The sequence below is a fragment of the Oryctolagus cuniculus genome, chromosome 6 (genome assembly GCF_051225735.1).
Source record: "Oryctolagus cuniculus isolate XC-2025 breed Fujian yellow rabbit chromosome 6, ASM5122573v1, whole genome shotgun sequence".
Lineage (NCBI taxonomy): Eukaryota > Metazoa > Chordata > Mammalia > Lagomorpha > Leporidae > Oryctolagus > Oryctolagus cuniculus.
In genome coordinates, this window is record NC_142872.1 from 75,618,002 (window position 1) to 75,636,174 (window position 18,173).

The 18,173-nt window shown below is 35.7% G+C and overlaps 1 protein-coding gene across 6 annotated transcripts in view; it reads left to right on the plus strand.

Moving 5' to 3' along the window:
• SNTG1 (syntrophin gamma 1) overlaps window positions 1-18,173 on the plus strand; it is a 918,312-nt gene that overhangs the window by 806,843 nt on the left and 93,296 nt on the right. For all 6 annotated transcript variants that reach the window (XM_089335218.1, XM_089335217.1, XM_089335216.1 and 3 more), the window contains 2 exons: window positions 4,322-4,438; window positions 6,396-6,467. In XM_089335218.1, coding sequence (XP_089191344.1) covers window positions 4,322-4,438; window positions 6,396-6,467 — 189 coding nt within the window. The remainder of the gene's footprint in view (window positions 1-4,321; window positions 4,439-6,395; window positions 6,468-18,173) is intronic.

An 18,173-nucleotide genomic window follows, 5' to 3' on the forward strand; every position in this document is an offset into this window, starting at 1 on the left:
GGTGCGCTATGGCCGGCGCACCACGCTGATCGGATGGCAGGAGCCAGGTGCCTATCCTGGTCTCCCATTCGGGTGCAGGGCCCAAGTACTTGGGTCATCCTCCACTACAATCCCTGGCCACGGCAGAGAGCTGGCCTGGAAGAGGGGCAACCGGTCCAGAATCCGGTGCTCTGACCGGGACTAGAACCCGGTGTGCCGGCGCCGCAAGGCAGAGGATTAGCCTAGTGAGCCGTGGCGCCGGCCGGCATACTTTCAATTTACTTTACAGTCACAGCTTAACCCTACACTAAAGAAAGAATTCAACAAGCAGTAAGTAGAAAAACGCGTGGCATTGGTGGTTCACTGGTAGAATTGTTGCCTGTCAAAGCAATACTTTTAACTATTCAACATTAAGTCCATTGCTTTCTGAAAAATGTCACAAATACTCTATTTATCTATTACTTTTAAAATACTTATTTATTTATTTATTTATCTACTTGAAAGACATAGTGAGAGTGAGTCAAAGAGAGGAAAGAGAGAGAGAGAGAGACAGAGACAGAGAGACAGAGAGAGAGACAGCACTTCCATTTACTGCTTTACTCGTCTCCAATGGCCATAACAGCTGGGGCTGGGCCACGCTAAAGCTAGGAGCAAGAAACTCCATTTGGGTCTCCCATATGGGTAGCAGGAACTCAAGTTCTTGAGCCATTATCCATGGTTTTAGAGAGAGCTGGATGAGGAGTGCTTGACCATTAATAGGGAACTGGATCAGAGGTGGAATAGTCAGGACTGGAACCAGTACTCTGATATGAATGCAGGTGTCCCGGACAGTGTCTTACACCAGCTGCACCACAACATCCCCCTATATAACTATTTATATTAAAAACAGTTTTTTTGTGCTCCAATATTTTAAAGATTCTTTTCAAGATTACATGTTGTTTTCATCAAATACTTTTCTATATTTTAATGATATAATTTTAATCCTGCATTCTTTACATTGTGAATTGTATTGATATTTCTAAATATCACTGACTGTATGCAACTAATAAATCTGATCTTTTTCCATTTAAATAGTGGTTAAAATGCAAATTTTATCTTTCAAAATGAACATCCCTATCAGCTAGCTGTTAAGGTTATGCTGACCCAGCAAATTGAGTTGAGAAATGATTGTTCTTTTTCCTATGCTCAGGAAGACTTTTCATTTTTTTGGATCATTTTAAAAATAATTATTAGAAATTGAAAGTGTATTCAACACGTCCTCAGGTTTTTTTTTTAATGTTTTAAATTGCAGCTTGAATTGCCTCAATAAGTATAGGATAAATCATTTAAAAAATTTCTAACTGCATACATCCTGATAGTCCTCCAAGAATAAATGTATTCTTTCCATTATAAACTAAATTTAAAAATGCTATTTATAATATTGCTTTTAATACTGTTTTAATATCAGTAGGTTCTATATCACAGATATTAGTAATTTATACCTCCTTTGCCATGAAGATCATAGTGTCAGTTTCTATCAACAATTACTTTTACTCTTGTGAAATACTTATTGTATAATCCTTTGCTCTTTTATAATGTTTGCATCTAATTTTGCCTTTTTAATATTTTCTTTTGGGTTTCTCTCTATCAAACTGCAATTCTAAGTAATTGATTTTTCAGAAATATCTAGCATAAGCATATATACTACAAAAACCTAAATTTTCCTTTGTTGAATCTATTACATTTGATAGGATATATTGTGCTATATTTCCATTCAAACTATTTGTAAACTTTATTTATGATTTCTCCTTTTACTTAAGAAAATGTATTGCTAAAGTGCAAAATAATTTTTGAGATGGAAATGGTATATTAGTTATCTATGACTATTGCACTCCAGTTTAATTCTACTTGAAATTAAATTATTTATAATTGCTAACTTATTTGATACTTGCTTTATTTACCAAATATGATAATATAATTATTGTATGAGGAAGTATTCAGAAAGTTAATATAAAATATATATTATGAAAAACAATGCACAAAAATTTTTGAACTAAAATTAGTATCACTGTATTTTTTCCATAAACTTTTTGAAGTACTCTCATATAAGTGTAAACATTTCTTATAGTTTGCAGTTATTGAAACTAATTTTTGTTTAAATATTGAAGCTATAATCTTGGGAATAATGGAGTTAAAAGAAGGTTATGATTAGTTTCAATTTCCAGAAGTTGTGTTATTGGGCAACTCAAGTCAGTGCCAGCATCCCTTCTGGGTGCTGGTTTGAGTCCCAGCTGCTCCACTTCCAAGCAGTTCTCTGTCATGGCCTGGGAAAACAGTAGAAGATGGTCCAAATCTTTGAGCCCCTGCACCCTCGTGGAGAGACCCGAAAGAAGCTCTTGGCTCTTGGCTCTTGGCTTTAGATTGGCACAGCTCTGGCTGTTGTGGCCATTTAGGGAGTGAGCCAGCAGAGGGAAGACCTCTCTCTCTCATTCTCTCTCTTTCTGCCTCAGACTCTCTGTAACTCTCTGCCTTTCAAATAAATTAAAAAAAGGGGAGAAAACATTGTAGATATTATATATAAACTACAATTAAATCAATAATTAACTTCTCAAAGGAAACAAAGAAATACAGAATATCATAGAACATAAATTTCAATGTATAGAACAAAATAGCCTATCTAGAATTACATACACAGCAAATTTATCTGGAATATAAAGGTTATATTCAGATTTCCATTATTCTGACTCACTATATATAATTATATACTAAACTAAGAACTTTTAACAGGATAAGCAGCAAATAAGTCTTAATTTACTCTTTTTAAATTGTTATGTTGTCTTGTTAAGCATTGTGGCCCTATGAGCTATAGAATAATCAGTTACTATAGGTGGTTCCTATTCCATTGCTATTAAAATGAGGTGTCTATGAGTAGCTGCCTTGAGCTATAGATTTCAAAGCACACATTTGTAATCCAAGATAGTAGAGAATACATAATAGAATTAAAAGAGAAAGAGACTTTGGTTCAAACTCCAATTTTAATTTGAATCAGATTTATTCATTTGTTAATTTATTTAAAGCAGAATTATTTAGTTTATGAAAGAAGGAACTTTCTACTTCATAAGTTTGTGGTTAAGACAAACAGATAATGTGATGATAGGCAGTATGATTATTTTAGACAATAAATATTCTATTATATGGAAAAAGGATGGGCTCTGACAGACAAAAATCTTATTTCAAATTCTGCATTTCAAATTCCTGCATTATTAATCAACTTTCACCATAGTAATACTGTATCATAAACCACCACAGAATACGTAGGGTACAAGAATAAGTATCTATTGCTTCAATTGAATTGGCTGATTCCACTAGCCTGGGATAGCTGGTCTTGGAGCCAGGCCAAGGGTTGAGCTCTGGCCTGTTCTACATGATTGGACCTTGGGTAAGCATTTTTCAAGGAAATGGCAGAAGCATGAGATATTAAGCCCAACTCTACATGTGTTTGTGCATTAGTGTCCTATTACTTATAGCGTAATTCTTAGGAAAAATGAAAGTCTAACAGGAGGAAAGAATTCTGTCAATCATAAAACTAAAGTAAAGTATACAAAGTGGGAGTTATAAAGATCTCCCCTATAGGATTCTGGAGAAAAATAAAATCATGCAATACATTGTCAGGAAGGTATTATTCATGTAATAAGTTTTCATATGTGTGTTTGACTCTTACACTAATCAAATAATAGAGAGGAATGGGTTGCATCACATGACTTTCTTTTAGATATTGACTTACCTAAAGAGTTGGAGACAACAACTTGGTATCTTTGCCATTTGATAATGAATAATGCTGACATATTCTATATTCTGAGATCAATGGTTCAAATAAGGAAATCTACTCTCTTCCAATCAGGCTCAGGTGAGATATGGTGCACCACTCTAATGGGAATCTAATAAGATAGCTCTCTTTGACTTGTATCCTTGACTTATTTAAATATTTTGTATTGTGAGCACTCTATTGTATTATAAAATACCACCAACTGGGAAAACAATGGGATCAATCAATGATTCCATTACAAATAAAAATTTATGTTTTTCTTTTTTTAACAGCCATTACTAGTAGGGAATGGGAAATATAATTCATACCAGGTTGGGCCGCATAACAAGCACTTTGATAAATGCTCAGGGAAACATAGTAGAAACTCTTAGAAGAGGTTCACATCCACTTACTGAAGGTAAATTTAGCTTAATGTACATTTTCGTGTCAATTAACTTGATAGTCTTATAAGATATTATTATACCACAGGATATGTAAAACGCACAAGCTATCTAAATGAGGATTTTTCTGACAGCTGATTGCCTTGTTTGCTTGCAGACAGTCTACATGGGCTGGTGTGAAGCACGGGAACAGGACCCACTTCAAGACCGACTATATTCACCAACGTTTCTAGCCCTGAGGGGTTCATGTCTTTACAAGTTTCTGGCACCTCCAGTAAGTGTTTGTATGCCTTTTTCCTATGTTGTTACTACACCAAGTGGAATATTATTAGTATGGTTTGAAAATAAGATAGAGAAAAAAAGTAGAAAGCAGTCCAGGTGATTCTGAATTGCCTTATCAGAAACAGGTGTTCTGAAGGCAATGGCAAACGTTAAGTGCATCAGTTAAGCCATTTGCTGGAATGCCTGAATCCTGTATAGGAGTGCCTAAGTTGGAGTCCCAGCTCTGTGCCCGCTAATGAGCATCCCAGGAGGCAACAGATGATGACTTAACTAGTTGAATCCCATTTACCCACATGACAGACTTGGGTTCAGTTCCTAGCTACTGACCTTGACGAAAACTAGCCCAGGCCTTTGTGGGCAATTAGGGAGTGAATTAGTGTATGGAAACTCCCCTCTTTCTGCCTGCCGGCCTATCTCTTGCCCTCTCGAATTATGAAAAAATAAAACATAGTGAAGACAACTCTATACAGTGAACCTGAAAAATAAAGAGATCAAATTATAATGTGAAAAATCCCATGAAAAGATGAAAGAGAATACTTAAAGAAATGTTTCACCCATCAGTCAATATAGTTTGGTAATTGAATAAAATCATTAGAATGGATGCATTAGAACTGTAACAGTGAAGTTTTGCTAGCTCTTTATAATTCTTTTTATTGATTTTTATTTTGATAAAATAGATGTACCATTTTATAACTATATCTTAAGTGTAAAATTCAGTGGTGTCATATACATTTCTGTTCTCATACATAATCACCACTGTCAATCTCTACAATATTTTATTCTCCCCAATTGAAACTACCTTTTTTGAAGTAAGATATTTTGAATATTGATTCAATATTAAGAAATGTGCTTATGAGTCTCTTGTTCTCAAAGGGACTTTTGAGAGCTCTTTTAAATTTATTTAACATTTTAATTGCTCATAGGAAATTTTCAACTTACATTTAATTTATTATTAACAAGTAATAATAAGTAAACTTCAAAATGAGAATATTCCATCAAATTAATGACCTTATTCGAACTCCTGTGGTGTTAATAAGAAATATATTCTGTTATGCAATCATTATGACAATCAAAATGTGTTGTACAGGTCTAAGTAATTTTTGATACTCTAATTATGCCATACATTCTCATTTCCAGATTTAGTACTAAACATATATGGACACCTATTATACCTATAGTCTTCTTTTTGAAAGCATATGTCTTATAGAATAGTAGACATTCAATAAATATTTATTGAATATAAATACTAAATATAAGACCAGTCACTTAAGGGTCTAATAAAGCAGAGAGGCTGGGAATTACTAAGTACAACTCGCTATTTCAAATGTCTGTGTCTATTCAAAGTTCAAAAAACTAGCAAGAAAAGGAAAAAGCATCAATATTTACCACTTTTATTATATTCTTAACCTGAATAATTTTTAATGATTGAACAAATACATGTTTCAAATATAAATAAGTAAAATGAGTTTATTGTAGTGTTGGTGTCTCTGTATTGTCACAAATCATTTTAGAATGACTTCTTAATATAAATCATGCCTTTTTAAAAATATACAGCCAGTGTTGATATCCAGTGTTTGTTTAATGGGTGATAAATCAAGGAAAATTATGTATGTATAACATAAATACTTGGTGCTATATTTGTTATAAATAATTAATCCTTCTCTGTAGAGAATATGTGCATGATTAAAATATAGAGAGATTTTAGATACATGGGGACTATTGCATGTAACATAAAATGCTTGTTGAAAGAGGAAGAGAAATGGTGATAAACTTTAAAACAAAGGATAAAATATGCATGAGATTTTATAAAAATAATTTCACAACTAAGTGATTATTAGACTATGTATGCAAGTTTTACTTATTAGGCACCATATCATACAAATGAAATAAATATGGAAACAGGGGCTAACTTTCTAAAACAAATAACATAATTTTCTCATCTTTTAAAGGTGACCACCTGGGACTGGACCCGGGCAGAGAAAACATTTTCAGTTTATGAGATTATGTGCAAGATTCTCAAGGTATGATCAATAATTAGTGATTACTTTAATGATGTTTCCTCAGGAAATAGTAGTATTAGGATCATAATTACTTTATGAAAATAAATTACCCATGGTTGTAAAATAAGCTAAAATATAAAACATTTAAAGGAATAGAGAATGCAGATGGATGCATAGACACTTACATTTCATCTTAAATAATTCACAAGTAGATGCCTCAGTTCTTCAGTGAGAAAGGGACAGGAAGATGCTCTACAATGCGAATGGATTTAAACCTCATTTGGTACCACTTATTTTTGTTAAATAAAGTACAAAATTAAGAGGTGTGGGGAAGATTTGAAATTAGAAGATGCAAACAAAATAAAGGCAAATGTAGACATTTGTTTGTTTTTGTGTGTCTTGGGATTTAACCTAATTCAGAGTATGTAAAAGAACTTACAGTTGTTGTAGATCATTTCAATTTCTATCCTATAGACAGATTTGTAGCAATATGAATCATCAAGAATTATGTATAATTCCAAATAGCTTTTTAGTCTTTTAAAATGAATTTAAGTAGATTTAATATATAAAACCTAAGTAATAAGTGATATTCAATGTTTTTTAATTTAGAGAATTTTATGATGTGTATTTAGGTATACACCATGATGTTATGAAATACACATATGGAGAGTAAAAATGTTACTATAGTGAAGCAAATTATCACATTTAATATCTTACATACAGTTACGTTTATTTCTATTCCTGTAGCAACATTGGTGAGAATCATCTTTTTTTTACAGATATATTTATTTGAAAGGCAGAGCTACAGAGAGGCAGGGGCAGATGCAAAGAGAGAGAGAAAGAGAAAGAGAAAGAGAGAGAGAGAGAGAGAGAGAGAGAGGTCTTCCATCCACTGGCTTACCCCTTAGATGGCCCCAGTGGCCGGAGCTGAGCGGATCCGAAGCCATCTCATTTAAAAGGGATCTCAAAAGCAGTGCATCCTATTCCCTTTAGTCCTGACTTTGTACCACAGATCTGAAAGGAGTTCATCACACATACCTGCTATTTTGTGTCTTTTGATTCGGAACTCTTCATTTCCTTTCCCCCAGTCTCCCAAAACTGCTGCTTGGCTCTATCTCTGTGTACCAATGTACGTCAGAGTTTGTGGAAAATGAAATTGGAAAATAAGTGTATTTTGTAGCAAAACAATTTTTAAATGCATGAATTTTTTTCATGATACACATTCTCCATGAACTTTTCAAAGACCCTTTGTATGCATGAGTTGCAAAACTTTTTGCACCACAATTAACTTTTAATTTCATTTTCAGACCCTTTATAAAGTAGACTCATGTATGTATCATCAGTTTTTTTTTATTCCATTATTCTGTTGATGGACGCTTAGTTTTTTTCAGATCTTGACTTACAAATATTGTACAATGAACATGACAGTGCAGATGTCTTCATCAGGTAGTGATTGGGCATATACTCAAGGTGGATTTCTGGGACATCTGGTACTTTTACTTTAACTTTGTTAGAAATCTCCATACTCTTACCCATAATGGTTGTACCAGTCTACATGGCCACCAGCTGGATAAGAATGCCTTTTCAGTACACCCTGGCTAAATATGTTCTCTTTTGCTTATTGATAAAAGTTTTCCTAACAGGAGTGAATTGATATCTCGTAGTGGTTTTAGTTGGCTTATCTGTGATATTTAAATATGATCAGGCTTTTTCATATACCTCTTGAAGATTTTTTGTGTTCTTTGGAGAAATGTCTATTAGGGTCTTTTACTCATTGTAAGTAGTCAATCTTTTGTCAATATAACAAATAACTGAGAGAAGGTAACCTATACAGAAAGGTTTGTATTTGGTCACAGTTTTGGAGATTCATGATCCAAGATGAAGTGACTTCATTAGTCTACCATCAGAAAAGGGCAGTGTATGATGGACTCATGTGAAGGGAGAATCCTGTGATGAGCCAAGAGGCAGAGTGACAGGAAGCACATTTCTCATTTTCCTCTGCGTGGTCTCTACTTACGACACAGCCATCTTTCAAACTGTATGACTTCAAGCCAATCCAATCACTTTCTAAGGCTCCCATTTCAGACTCAATAATCAGGTTAAGTTCTACTCTTAATACAATAGCATGACTTTGGGAATCAAGACCTTAACATACGGGTCTTTAGAAGCCACACAAATGATTGTTGTTTCACTACTGAGTTGAATGAATGCTTTAGAAATCTTGCTTGTTAACACCTGTATCACATATGTAATTTGCCAATATTTATTCCTAATTTAAAGCTTCCATTTAAGTTTGCTTATTATTTTCTTTGTTGTGTAAAAGTTTTATTTCATAATTTATTAATTTTTTAGTCTTATGCAGTCCTATTTATTTGTATTTGCTTTTGTGGCCAGAAATATTGGTGTGATATCCCAAAACAATCATTGTCCACACCAAGGACTAGGAGTTTTTCTTGTATGTTCTTTTCCAATTTTATAGTTTCTGGTTTTATATTTAGGTCTCATCCATTTTGTATTGATTTTTGTGTATGGTGTAAGCTCAGCGTCCAATTTCATTCTCCTGTATGTGGAAAATCATTTTTACTAACACCACTTATTGAAGAAACTATCCTTTCTTCATTATGTCTTGTTGGTTCCCTTGTCAAAAATTAGTTGGCTTTGGATGTGGGATTTACTTCTGAGCTCAATTTAATGTTTCATTGGTCTGTGTGTCTGCTTGTCTGTGTGTCTGTTTGAAGACAATAACTTAATAATGAATTTTTGAAATGAGGAATATGATGCCTCTAGCCACATTTTTCTTTGTTAAAATTATTATAGCTACTCAGTCTCTTATGATTTCATATGAATTTTATGAACATTTCCTATTTTTGTGAAGAATTTCATTGGAATTTTGCTGGGGTTTATGTTGTTGGAGATGTGTATTTCTTGAGGTGGTAAGGACATATTAGCTATGTTAATTGTTCTGATGCATGGGCATAGATGCATATGTTCATATGCATATGCCCACAAATGCATTCTTATTTATTTATAATTTTTAATTTCATCAATATTTTATCCTTTCTATTATACAGAATTTTTACTTTCCTTATTCCATTTACTCTTAAATAATTTTGTGCTATTATAAATGGGATTACTTTCTAAATTTCTTTTCAGTTGTCAGTATTTGTGTATAAAATAGTAATAAGTTTATGCTGATTTTCTATCCTGTAGCTTTATTGAATTCACTTATTAGTACTAAAATTTTGTGAGTATACAATATTTTTTGCATGTAGAATCATACCATCTGAAAACAGAGCTAATTTTATTTCTTCCTTTCCAATTTGAATTCCTATATTTTGTTTTTCTTGCTTGAGTGTTGCTACTTGTACTTACAGGATTATATAAAATAGTTGGGTCATACGGTAGATCTATTTTTAGCTTTTTCAGGAATTTCCACAGTGTTTTCCAAAATTGCTGTACTAATTTGATTTCCCACCAGCATCCTTTTCTCCACATCCTTACCAACATTTTCATTTTTTAACAGTAGCCATTCTAGTTGGAGTGAGATAATACCTCACTGAGGTTTTTATTTTCATTTCCCTAATGCCTAATGATACTGAACATTTTTCATGTGTTTGCTGACAATTTTTATTTCTTCTGTTGAAAAATTTCTAATCAGATTCTTTGTCTATTACTTAACTAGATGGTATATTTTGTTGCTGAATTTCTTGAGCTCTTTACCTACTCTTGACTAGTTATCCTGTATCATATACATAGCTTGCAAATATTTACCTGATTCTATTGGTTTTCTAAACACTCTATTGGTTGTTTCCTTTGCTGTGCGGGAGTTTCTTAGCTTGATATAATCTTATTTATATATTTTTTGTACTTATTGCTTGTGCTTTGGTATTCTATCCAAAAGCCTTTGTCTATGCCACTGTTTTGAAGTGATTCTCCTATGTTGTGGTCTAATATTTTCATAGTCTTGGTTCTTGCATTTAGATATTTGATCTTTTTTGAGTTGGTTTTTTACAAGATGCAAGGTGGTATTCTTGTTTCAGACTCATGAAGTGGAAATCCAATTTCCCTAACACTGTTGAAGAGACTGTCCTTCCTTCAGGGAAAGTTTTTAGAAACTTTGTCACAGAAACTTGGTTGTAGATATGTGAATTTATTTCTGGGGCTTCTATTCTGTTCCATTTGTCCATGTGTCTATTTTTACTCCAGCAACATGCTGTTCTGGTTATAATAGCCTCTGGTATGTCCTGATGTCTGGTATTGTGATGCCTCCAACTTTGCTTTTACTGTTCAAAAATGTTTTAGCTATTCAAGGTCTTTTGTTTTTCCACATGAATTTAATTTTTAATACTCATCAATCTTTAGATGTAGATTATGTTGATCTGTAAATATTTTTGGTAATGCAGACATTTTGATAATAATAATTGTTTAAATTCATGAACAATGATTTTTTTGTTTTTATGATCTTTCTAATTTTCATCAGTATTTAATAATTTTCTTTTACTCCAGTGTATTTAACTTTTTAACTATTATGAATGAGATTGCATGTGTAAATTCTTCCTCTATAAGTTCTATGTTTGTGTATAAAAATTTTACTGGTTTTGTTTGTTTTATATTCTGTAATTTTTCTGAATTCATTTATCTGTTCTAATAGTCTCGATGGAAGCTCTTGATTCCTCAATATATAGAATCACATTGTCCGCAAACATGGATAATTATATTTCCTCCTTTCTTATTCATAAACCTTTTATTTCAATCTGCTATCTGAGAGTTCAGGCTGAAATTCATAGGACTATATTGATAACAGTGAAAAGATTAAACTTTTTTGGTTTCATATCTCAGTGGAAATGTTTCTTGCTTTTACCCATCCAATATGATCTCTGCTGTAGGCTTGTCATATATGACATTAATTATGTTGAAGTATGCTTCTTCTATGCACAATTTGCCCAAGTTTTTTTTTTTTAAATTGTGAATGGATGTTGTATTTTATCAAATACTTTCTTTGCATCTGTTGAGCTGTTCAAATAATTTTATTTTCATTCTATGGGTGTGATGTATCACTTTCCTTTATTTGCATATGTTGAACCATCCCTGTGTACATTAACCATCCCTTGATAAATTTGATGAGTGGGAGTTTTAGCAGAGGTGATCACTGTCAGGTCTGACATTTCCCAGAGTGGGCTGCAGTGGAAGTGGAATACAGAGTACAGTTGCTTGGAGCAGCTATGGAGTTGGGTTCCTAGGCTGAGGACTTTGTGAAACTATGTACTGGGAGCTGAGGTATAGCTTCAGTTTCCAAGGCATGTGTGGATGCAGTTCTCCACTAAGACATGGTCTGTTGCTCTGAGACTCACCTCAACACTCAGCTAGAAGGCCTGTGATGTGTCTGTGGTCCCAACTCTGGGGTCTAGGGCACAGCAGTAGCTTGGCTCTAGAGTAGGAAAGAAAGAAGAGAGAGACAGCAAGACCTCAGAAACTAGTCAACTCTACAGAGTTTTATTTGTCCATTATGCTCCACATACTGATAGAATTTTTTCATAGACACCCAGCATGTATTTCTATATTGTTATTCAGAATTATGGTATTTCCTAACCACTCTTCAAGATGCTATATGGTATATTATAGGCCATTCCTTTAAAAGTCTATTTAGGCCGGCGCCGTGGCTCACTAGGGTAATCCTCTGACTTGCGGTGCTGGCACACTGGGTGCTAGTCCCGGTCGGGGCTCCGGATTCTGTCCCGGTTGCCCCTCTTCCAGTCCAGCTCTCTGCTGTGGCCAGGGAAGGCAGTGGAGGATGGCCCAAGTACTTTGGCCCTGCACCCCATGGGAGACCAGGAGAAGTACCTGGCTCCTGCCATAGGATCAGCGCGGTGCGCCGGCCACAGCACGCTGGCCCCGGCGGCCATTGGAGGGTGAACCAATGGCAAAGGAAGACCTTTCTCTCTGTCTCTCTCTCTCACTGTCCACTCTCCCTATCAAAAAAAAAAAAAAGTCTATTTAAATATCACGACATAATGTTACATTATAACACTTAAAACCAGCTTAATTTTTAAGACTTATCAAAAAGACAAAAAATAGCAAATTCTGACAAGGAGGTTGAGAAAAGAGAACCTTATATATGGTTAGTAGGAATGTAAATTAGCACAGACATTATGGAGAAAAATATGGAGATTCCCCCAATGAACTAAAAATAGATCTACCATATGAATCAACTATCCCACTTCTGATATAGCTGAAAGAAATGAAATCAGCATATGAAAGAGGTCATGTGCTCCTGTGTTCAGGCAGTGCTATTCACAATAGCAAAGACAGGAAATCAGTCTATGTGTACATCAATGGGTCTCTATATATGCAATCAGGTATCATTCAGCCATAAAATGAATGCTATCCTGTCATGTGCAGCAAAATGGATGGAACCAGACATTAAGTGAAAGAAGCCACAGAAGACATTTGTATGTTTTTTTCTCAAATATGGACGATTAAAAAAAGTGGTATCTGAACTTAGAATATTGATAACTAGACACTGGAGGGGAGGGGGAAGGAAGACAGAAGGCAGGTGAATAACAGTTCACAAAATGAATTCAGATAGAAGTCACAAGTTCTATTGTATGGTCAGTTAGGTCACAAATTCTAGTGGTTCATAGAGTAGTGAGGTGACTATTGTTTGCAATAATATGGTTTATACTACATAAAGAACTGCAAGAGAGTAGCTGAGGGGCTTTAAACACAACAAAAGATAATGAAGCTGGCTACCTATTTTGATTGGTATACACTGTGTGTTGAAATGTTGCACTCTATGACTCATTTTCAAATGAGTAAGGATAACTTCATAGTATGGAATAAAATATGCCTAAGGATCTTACCATATAGAGACACTCAATATTCTATTTTCTTTTTGAAAAGAAAATTTTGACAAAGTTTATTTTTATATGAGGTGATCTTTTGATGTAAAAGTGCATTGATATTTCAAATGTCATCTAATTTCCTTAAAAGAAAACCTTATTACTTCATCTAACCCATCATTTGGCCATGTTTATTTAGCCAATCCCTTAATTTTGAACTTAAGTTTTCTTCCCTTTGGATGTTGTGAGCAGGCATGCTACAAAGATCATTATTTGATATATGTAAAAGAAAATCATTATGTGTTTGCTATAAAAGAGATAGACACTTATCATATGGCTAGGGCAAAAACAGCAGGAAAATCTCTCCTTTCATTCAGCTCGAATTGTATTAGAGCTGCACTGCTATGAAATAAATAAATACAAAGGAAAAATAACAGATAGTGAAGAATTGATATTTGCTCACACACTTTAATACAAATTCTATGTTATTTCTTTTAATATAAATTCTGAGTTTGGAAATCCTTCATGGAAAAATATTTTCAGCTCCTCAAGATATTAGATTCATGTGTCCTAATTGCCTCCTACAAAAATCATAGCAACTTGTACTATTATCCCACGTACCAAATACAGTCCATGTATTTGAACTTTGACAAATAAAAATCAAAAAGTACTTCTTATTTTATCTTTCTACATGAAATGTACTGTAAGAGTATCAGTTGTCTTGGGAGAATTTTACATAGGCTAATGAGGCCTAGAGATAAATATTCTCAGACATGAAATAAAATATAAATCTGCTCTTAGCTGTTACATGCCAGTAAGAACACTCTCCTACCTTTAGTGAGTACACAGTTAATGCTCCATGCTTTATGACTCTACATTTGAAAAAGGATCCCCTTTTTCAAGAAAATGCCACAAAACACAAGAACAGAGTGGTAGTTTTAGACTCAGCGCTGGTGGATCATTTTCCTGCCTGAAGATCACGTTTTTGGGCACTCTTATATGTCAGAGTCATTGCTTGGAGAATGTCTGACTTAAGGAGGCCAGCCTTAGGTGGTCTGGACTGGTGAGCAGTGGTGAAAGAGTACCATTTTCAACTCAGACATTGACCACCATGAGGCGATGGTCGTGTGGGAGTCGTGCAAGCTGTAGAGGCTGGCCTCCAGAACAGGATCCATCAGACAAGGATACTTTAAAAGCAAATGTCAGTACCTGAAGCACAGACGGCCTAGCTTGGGACAATTGGTCACAAAATTCCTGTCATTTCTTTCTTTGTTTTTTCAACAATTATTACTGTATACAAAGAAGAAAGAGAAAGAGAGAAATAGTCCCTCTGCTGGTTTACTTCCCAAATGCCCACAAAAGCTAGTGTGGCCCAGGCAAAAGCCAGGAGCCAGAAATTCAACATCTGAGTCTGCCACATGGGTGGCGCTTGAACCATCATCCAGGAGCATTAGCAGACAGCTGAATCAGAAGACAAGCAGCAGGGACTCCAAATGGCTCTCTGATATGGTATGGCCAGCATCACAAGTGGTGGCTTATCCTGTTACATTACAACACTGGCCCCCAAGCCCTGTTCTTTCTAATGTATTGACAATGAAGCCACATCAGGAACAACAAAAATAAGACAATAAACGTTATTTGGTACCTATGAGCATATTTTAAAAAGTATGTGTGAAATTGAATAAAAAGATGTTTATTTTGAGAAAAATTTCTTGAGATATATGCATGTAAGGTGCCTTCACAAAGTACGAGGATATGTTGCAAAACTTTCTGCACCAAAATAAATTTATCTTTTAAGTTGCCTAATGAACTTCTTGAAATATCTTCATATAGCTTACAAGTTTATGTCAGATACCGTTCCAAGTGCTTTATATATTAATTCATTTAATAATATGAGTTAGCTATTATTTAATATATAATCAGATTTAATCAATATAAATTAGTTATTATTGTTACCATTTAACAGTTATGGAAACTGAAGCAAAGAAAGATTAAGTAAGTGGCCTGAAATACATAGCCAGTAAGAAGTAAAGCTAAGGAGTTAAACCGTACAGTGTATCCCACAAATCAGTGCTCTTACACATCATAGTCTACTGCCTCCTTCTCTCTCAGAATAAACATTGCTAAAATGAACAGAAATGATAATCAGAGAGCCAGATTATCACTGATGATAAGGCAAACATTTCAGAGTATGAGATGTGGCCACACATACCAATTACATAACTAGATGCATTACCTTTTGTACTGGCATTAAGCACTATGAACTTCCATTTCTGCATCTATTAAATAATGCATAGGTTATGAAGATTAGCAATTCATTAATTAACTTGTGAGTGAATTTTCTCTATGCATTCATATTACAGATATTCACGGAATGTCTTCCATGTACCAAGCACCCAGGGAATAGGGATTCACGCAACTGTGTAGGAGGGACAAGCTCATAAAAATCCTAGCAGGTGAAGGCGTTCAGGCCAGGCATTTTGGAGGAGGCCTCATGCAAATGGAAATCTAAATGATGTTAGAGGCTGCAACAGACAAGGATGTTCTGTGCTTTGAGTTGGAGTTCAGTGAATGGGAGGAAGAAGAGGCAAGCTGTCCAGATGCAATAGTATATAAACTTGTCCAGGTGTACAAAGCAATATGTGCCATTTAAATGAATACAACAAGTTCAGTTAGGTTGTAGTTTGCTTGGATATGAGGACCGCATTGGTGTTTGGACAGGTGAACTGTTAAAAGATAATGACAGGGCATGGAAACAATACTTGAAGAACAAAGCAGAACCACTGGAAGATTTCAGGTCTAGTTTGCCTTCTTAAAAATTGTCTTCTGACTCCAATGATAGATGGAAGGGGAAGGGCTGGAGGTACGAGCACCTGAACTTCTTCTGGTCATGGACTGTGTGTTCCAAACACAGGCATAGATAATGGGCTGGGTTCTGGGGAGAGGTGAGGTGCAGGAGAGGGCGTTGAGCAGAAGACTGGTCAAGGCCCACCATCAACAGTCATCCTCGTGAAAGCCACATGCCTGCATAGACCCGCCCACTTAGTGTGGCTTGTCTGACTTCTTTGGCAAACATTCCCTTGAGTGTTTTTTTTTTTTTTAATTTATTTGACAGAGTTAGACAGTGAGAGAGAGAGAAACAGAGAGAAAAGTCTTCCTTCCATTGGTTCACCCCCAAAATGGCCGCCAAGGCCGGAGCTATGCAGATAGGAAGCCAGGAGCCAGGTGCTTCCTCCTGGTCTCCCATGCGGGTGCAGGGGCCCAAGCACTTGGGCCATCTTCCACTGCATTCTCAGGACAAATCAGAGAGCTGGACTGGAAGAGGAGCAACCGGGACTAGAACCTGGCACCCATATGGGATGCTGGCACCGCAGGCGGAGGATTAACCAAGTGAGCCATGGCGCCGGCCCCTCCCTGAGTTATAATCCTCTAACACAGCAGTGTCACTAAAAGTAACTGGAGAAAGACACGCTTTGTTTTGAATTCTATACCAGATCTTCAAGAAAGCCTTTAATTCTGCCTCACGGTCATGTCATTTTTTCTTGGCTCATTTCCATGTAATCCACCAGAACTTTTTTTTTAATTTTATTAATGTCCTCTAATTTGAAAAATAATTTTATTTGTTTTGTGTTTTTGGGAGGCAGACACAGGGACAGACAGAATTTCAGTCTACCAGTTCATTATCAAATTGCCCACAGTTGCTGGGACTGGAATAGACCAAAATCAGGAGCCAGGAACACAATCTAAATGGCCCACATGAGTGGCAGGGCTATCAACACTGCTTCCCAGGAAGTATGTGAGCTGGAAGGTAGAATCAGGAGCAGAGCTGAGATGTGGGCATACCAAACGGCATCTTAAACTCTAGGTCAAATGCCCATCCCAACAAGAATCTATTTATTTATTTATTCATGTTTATTTTATTATTGCTTGAAAGGCAGACTGACAGAGAGAGTACAGATGGAGAGAGATATCTTCTGCTGGTTTACTCCCCAAATGACTACAACCACCTTGTTTCTGCCATATTGAAGTCAGGAGCCTGGAACCTCATCCAGGTCTCCCATGTGAGTGGCAGAGGCCCAAATACGTGGGCCATCTTCTGCTGCTCTTTGAGGTACAATAACAGGGAGCGGGATAGGAAGCAGAGCAACAGGGACTTGAACCAGCACTCTGAATTGGGATACTGTCATTGCAGGTAGCAGCTTCACCAGCTACACAGCAATGCCAGCCCTGAGAAGAGTTTTTCACCTAAGGGAAAGCCTATTCTTCTAGGAGCATTTCTTTGATTAGGTCGTCCTCTAAAGACATCAGTCCCAGGAATGTATTCTGAATCTTCATTCACTCTCTCAGAATTAACACACACAAAGGATCTTCAAAAAGTTCATGGAAATACATGCTATATAAATCTGTCCCCAAGCTTTTTCTACATAAAAATTAACTTACTTTTCAATCCATTTACTGTGAACTTTTTGACAAACTCTCTTACTTTCCATTTTCGATCTCAGGAAATGATCACATTTCCTACTTTATCCCTCAGCATTGCAAATGCTATGATGAGTAGCTTCCCTGCATCTAAGGTGAACTCCTCCCATTGTGAAATGGATTTTACTAGCTCTGATAGACACAGAAACATTAGCAATTCTCTCCTAATGACCCCAAGATGCATATGCCCTGAGCAGACCTTCTCCCTGAACTCTAAGTATCCAACCATATATACGCACGCTTCCTGACATGCTTAACAGATATGTGGCAATTAGCTGATGTGAGTGAGGCAGAGTCACAGCTTTGAGCACAAATCAACATCAGCATCAACATCAGAGCCGGCTAGTGTCCATCCTCAAAGCTGTGCCCCAACACTAGGGAATCTGTCTGTTTTTCAACTCTGGGCCAC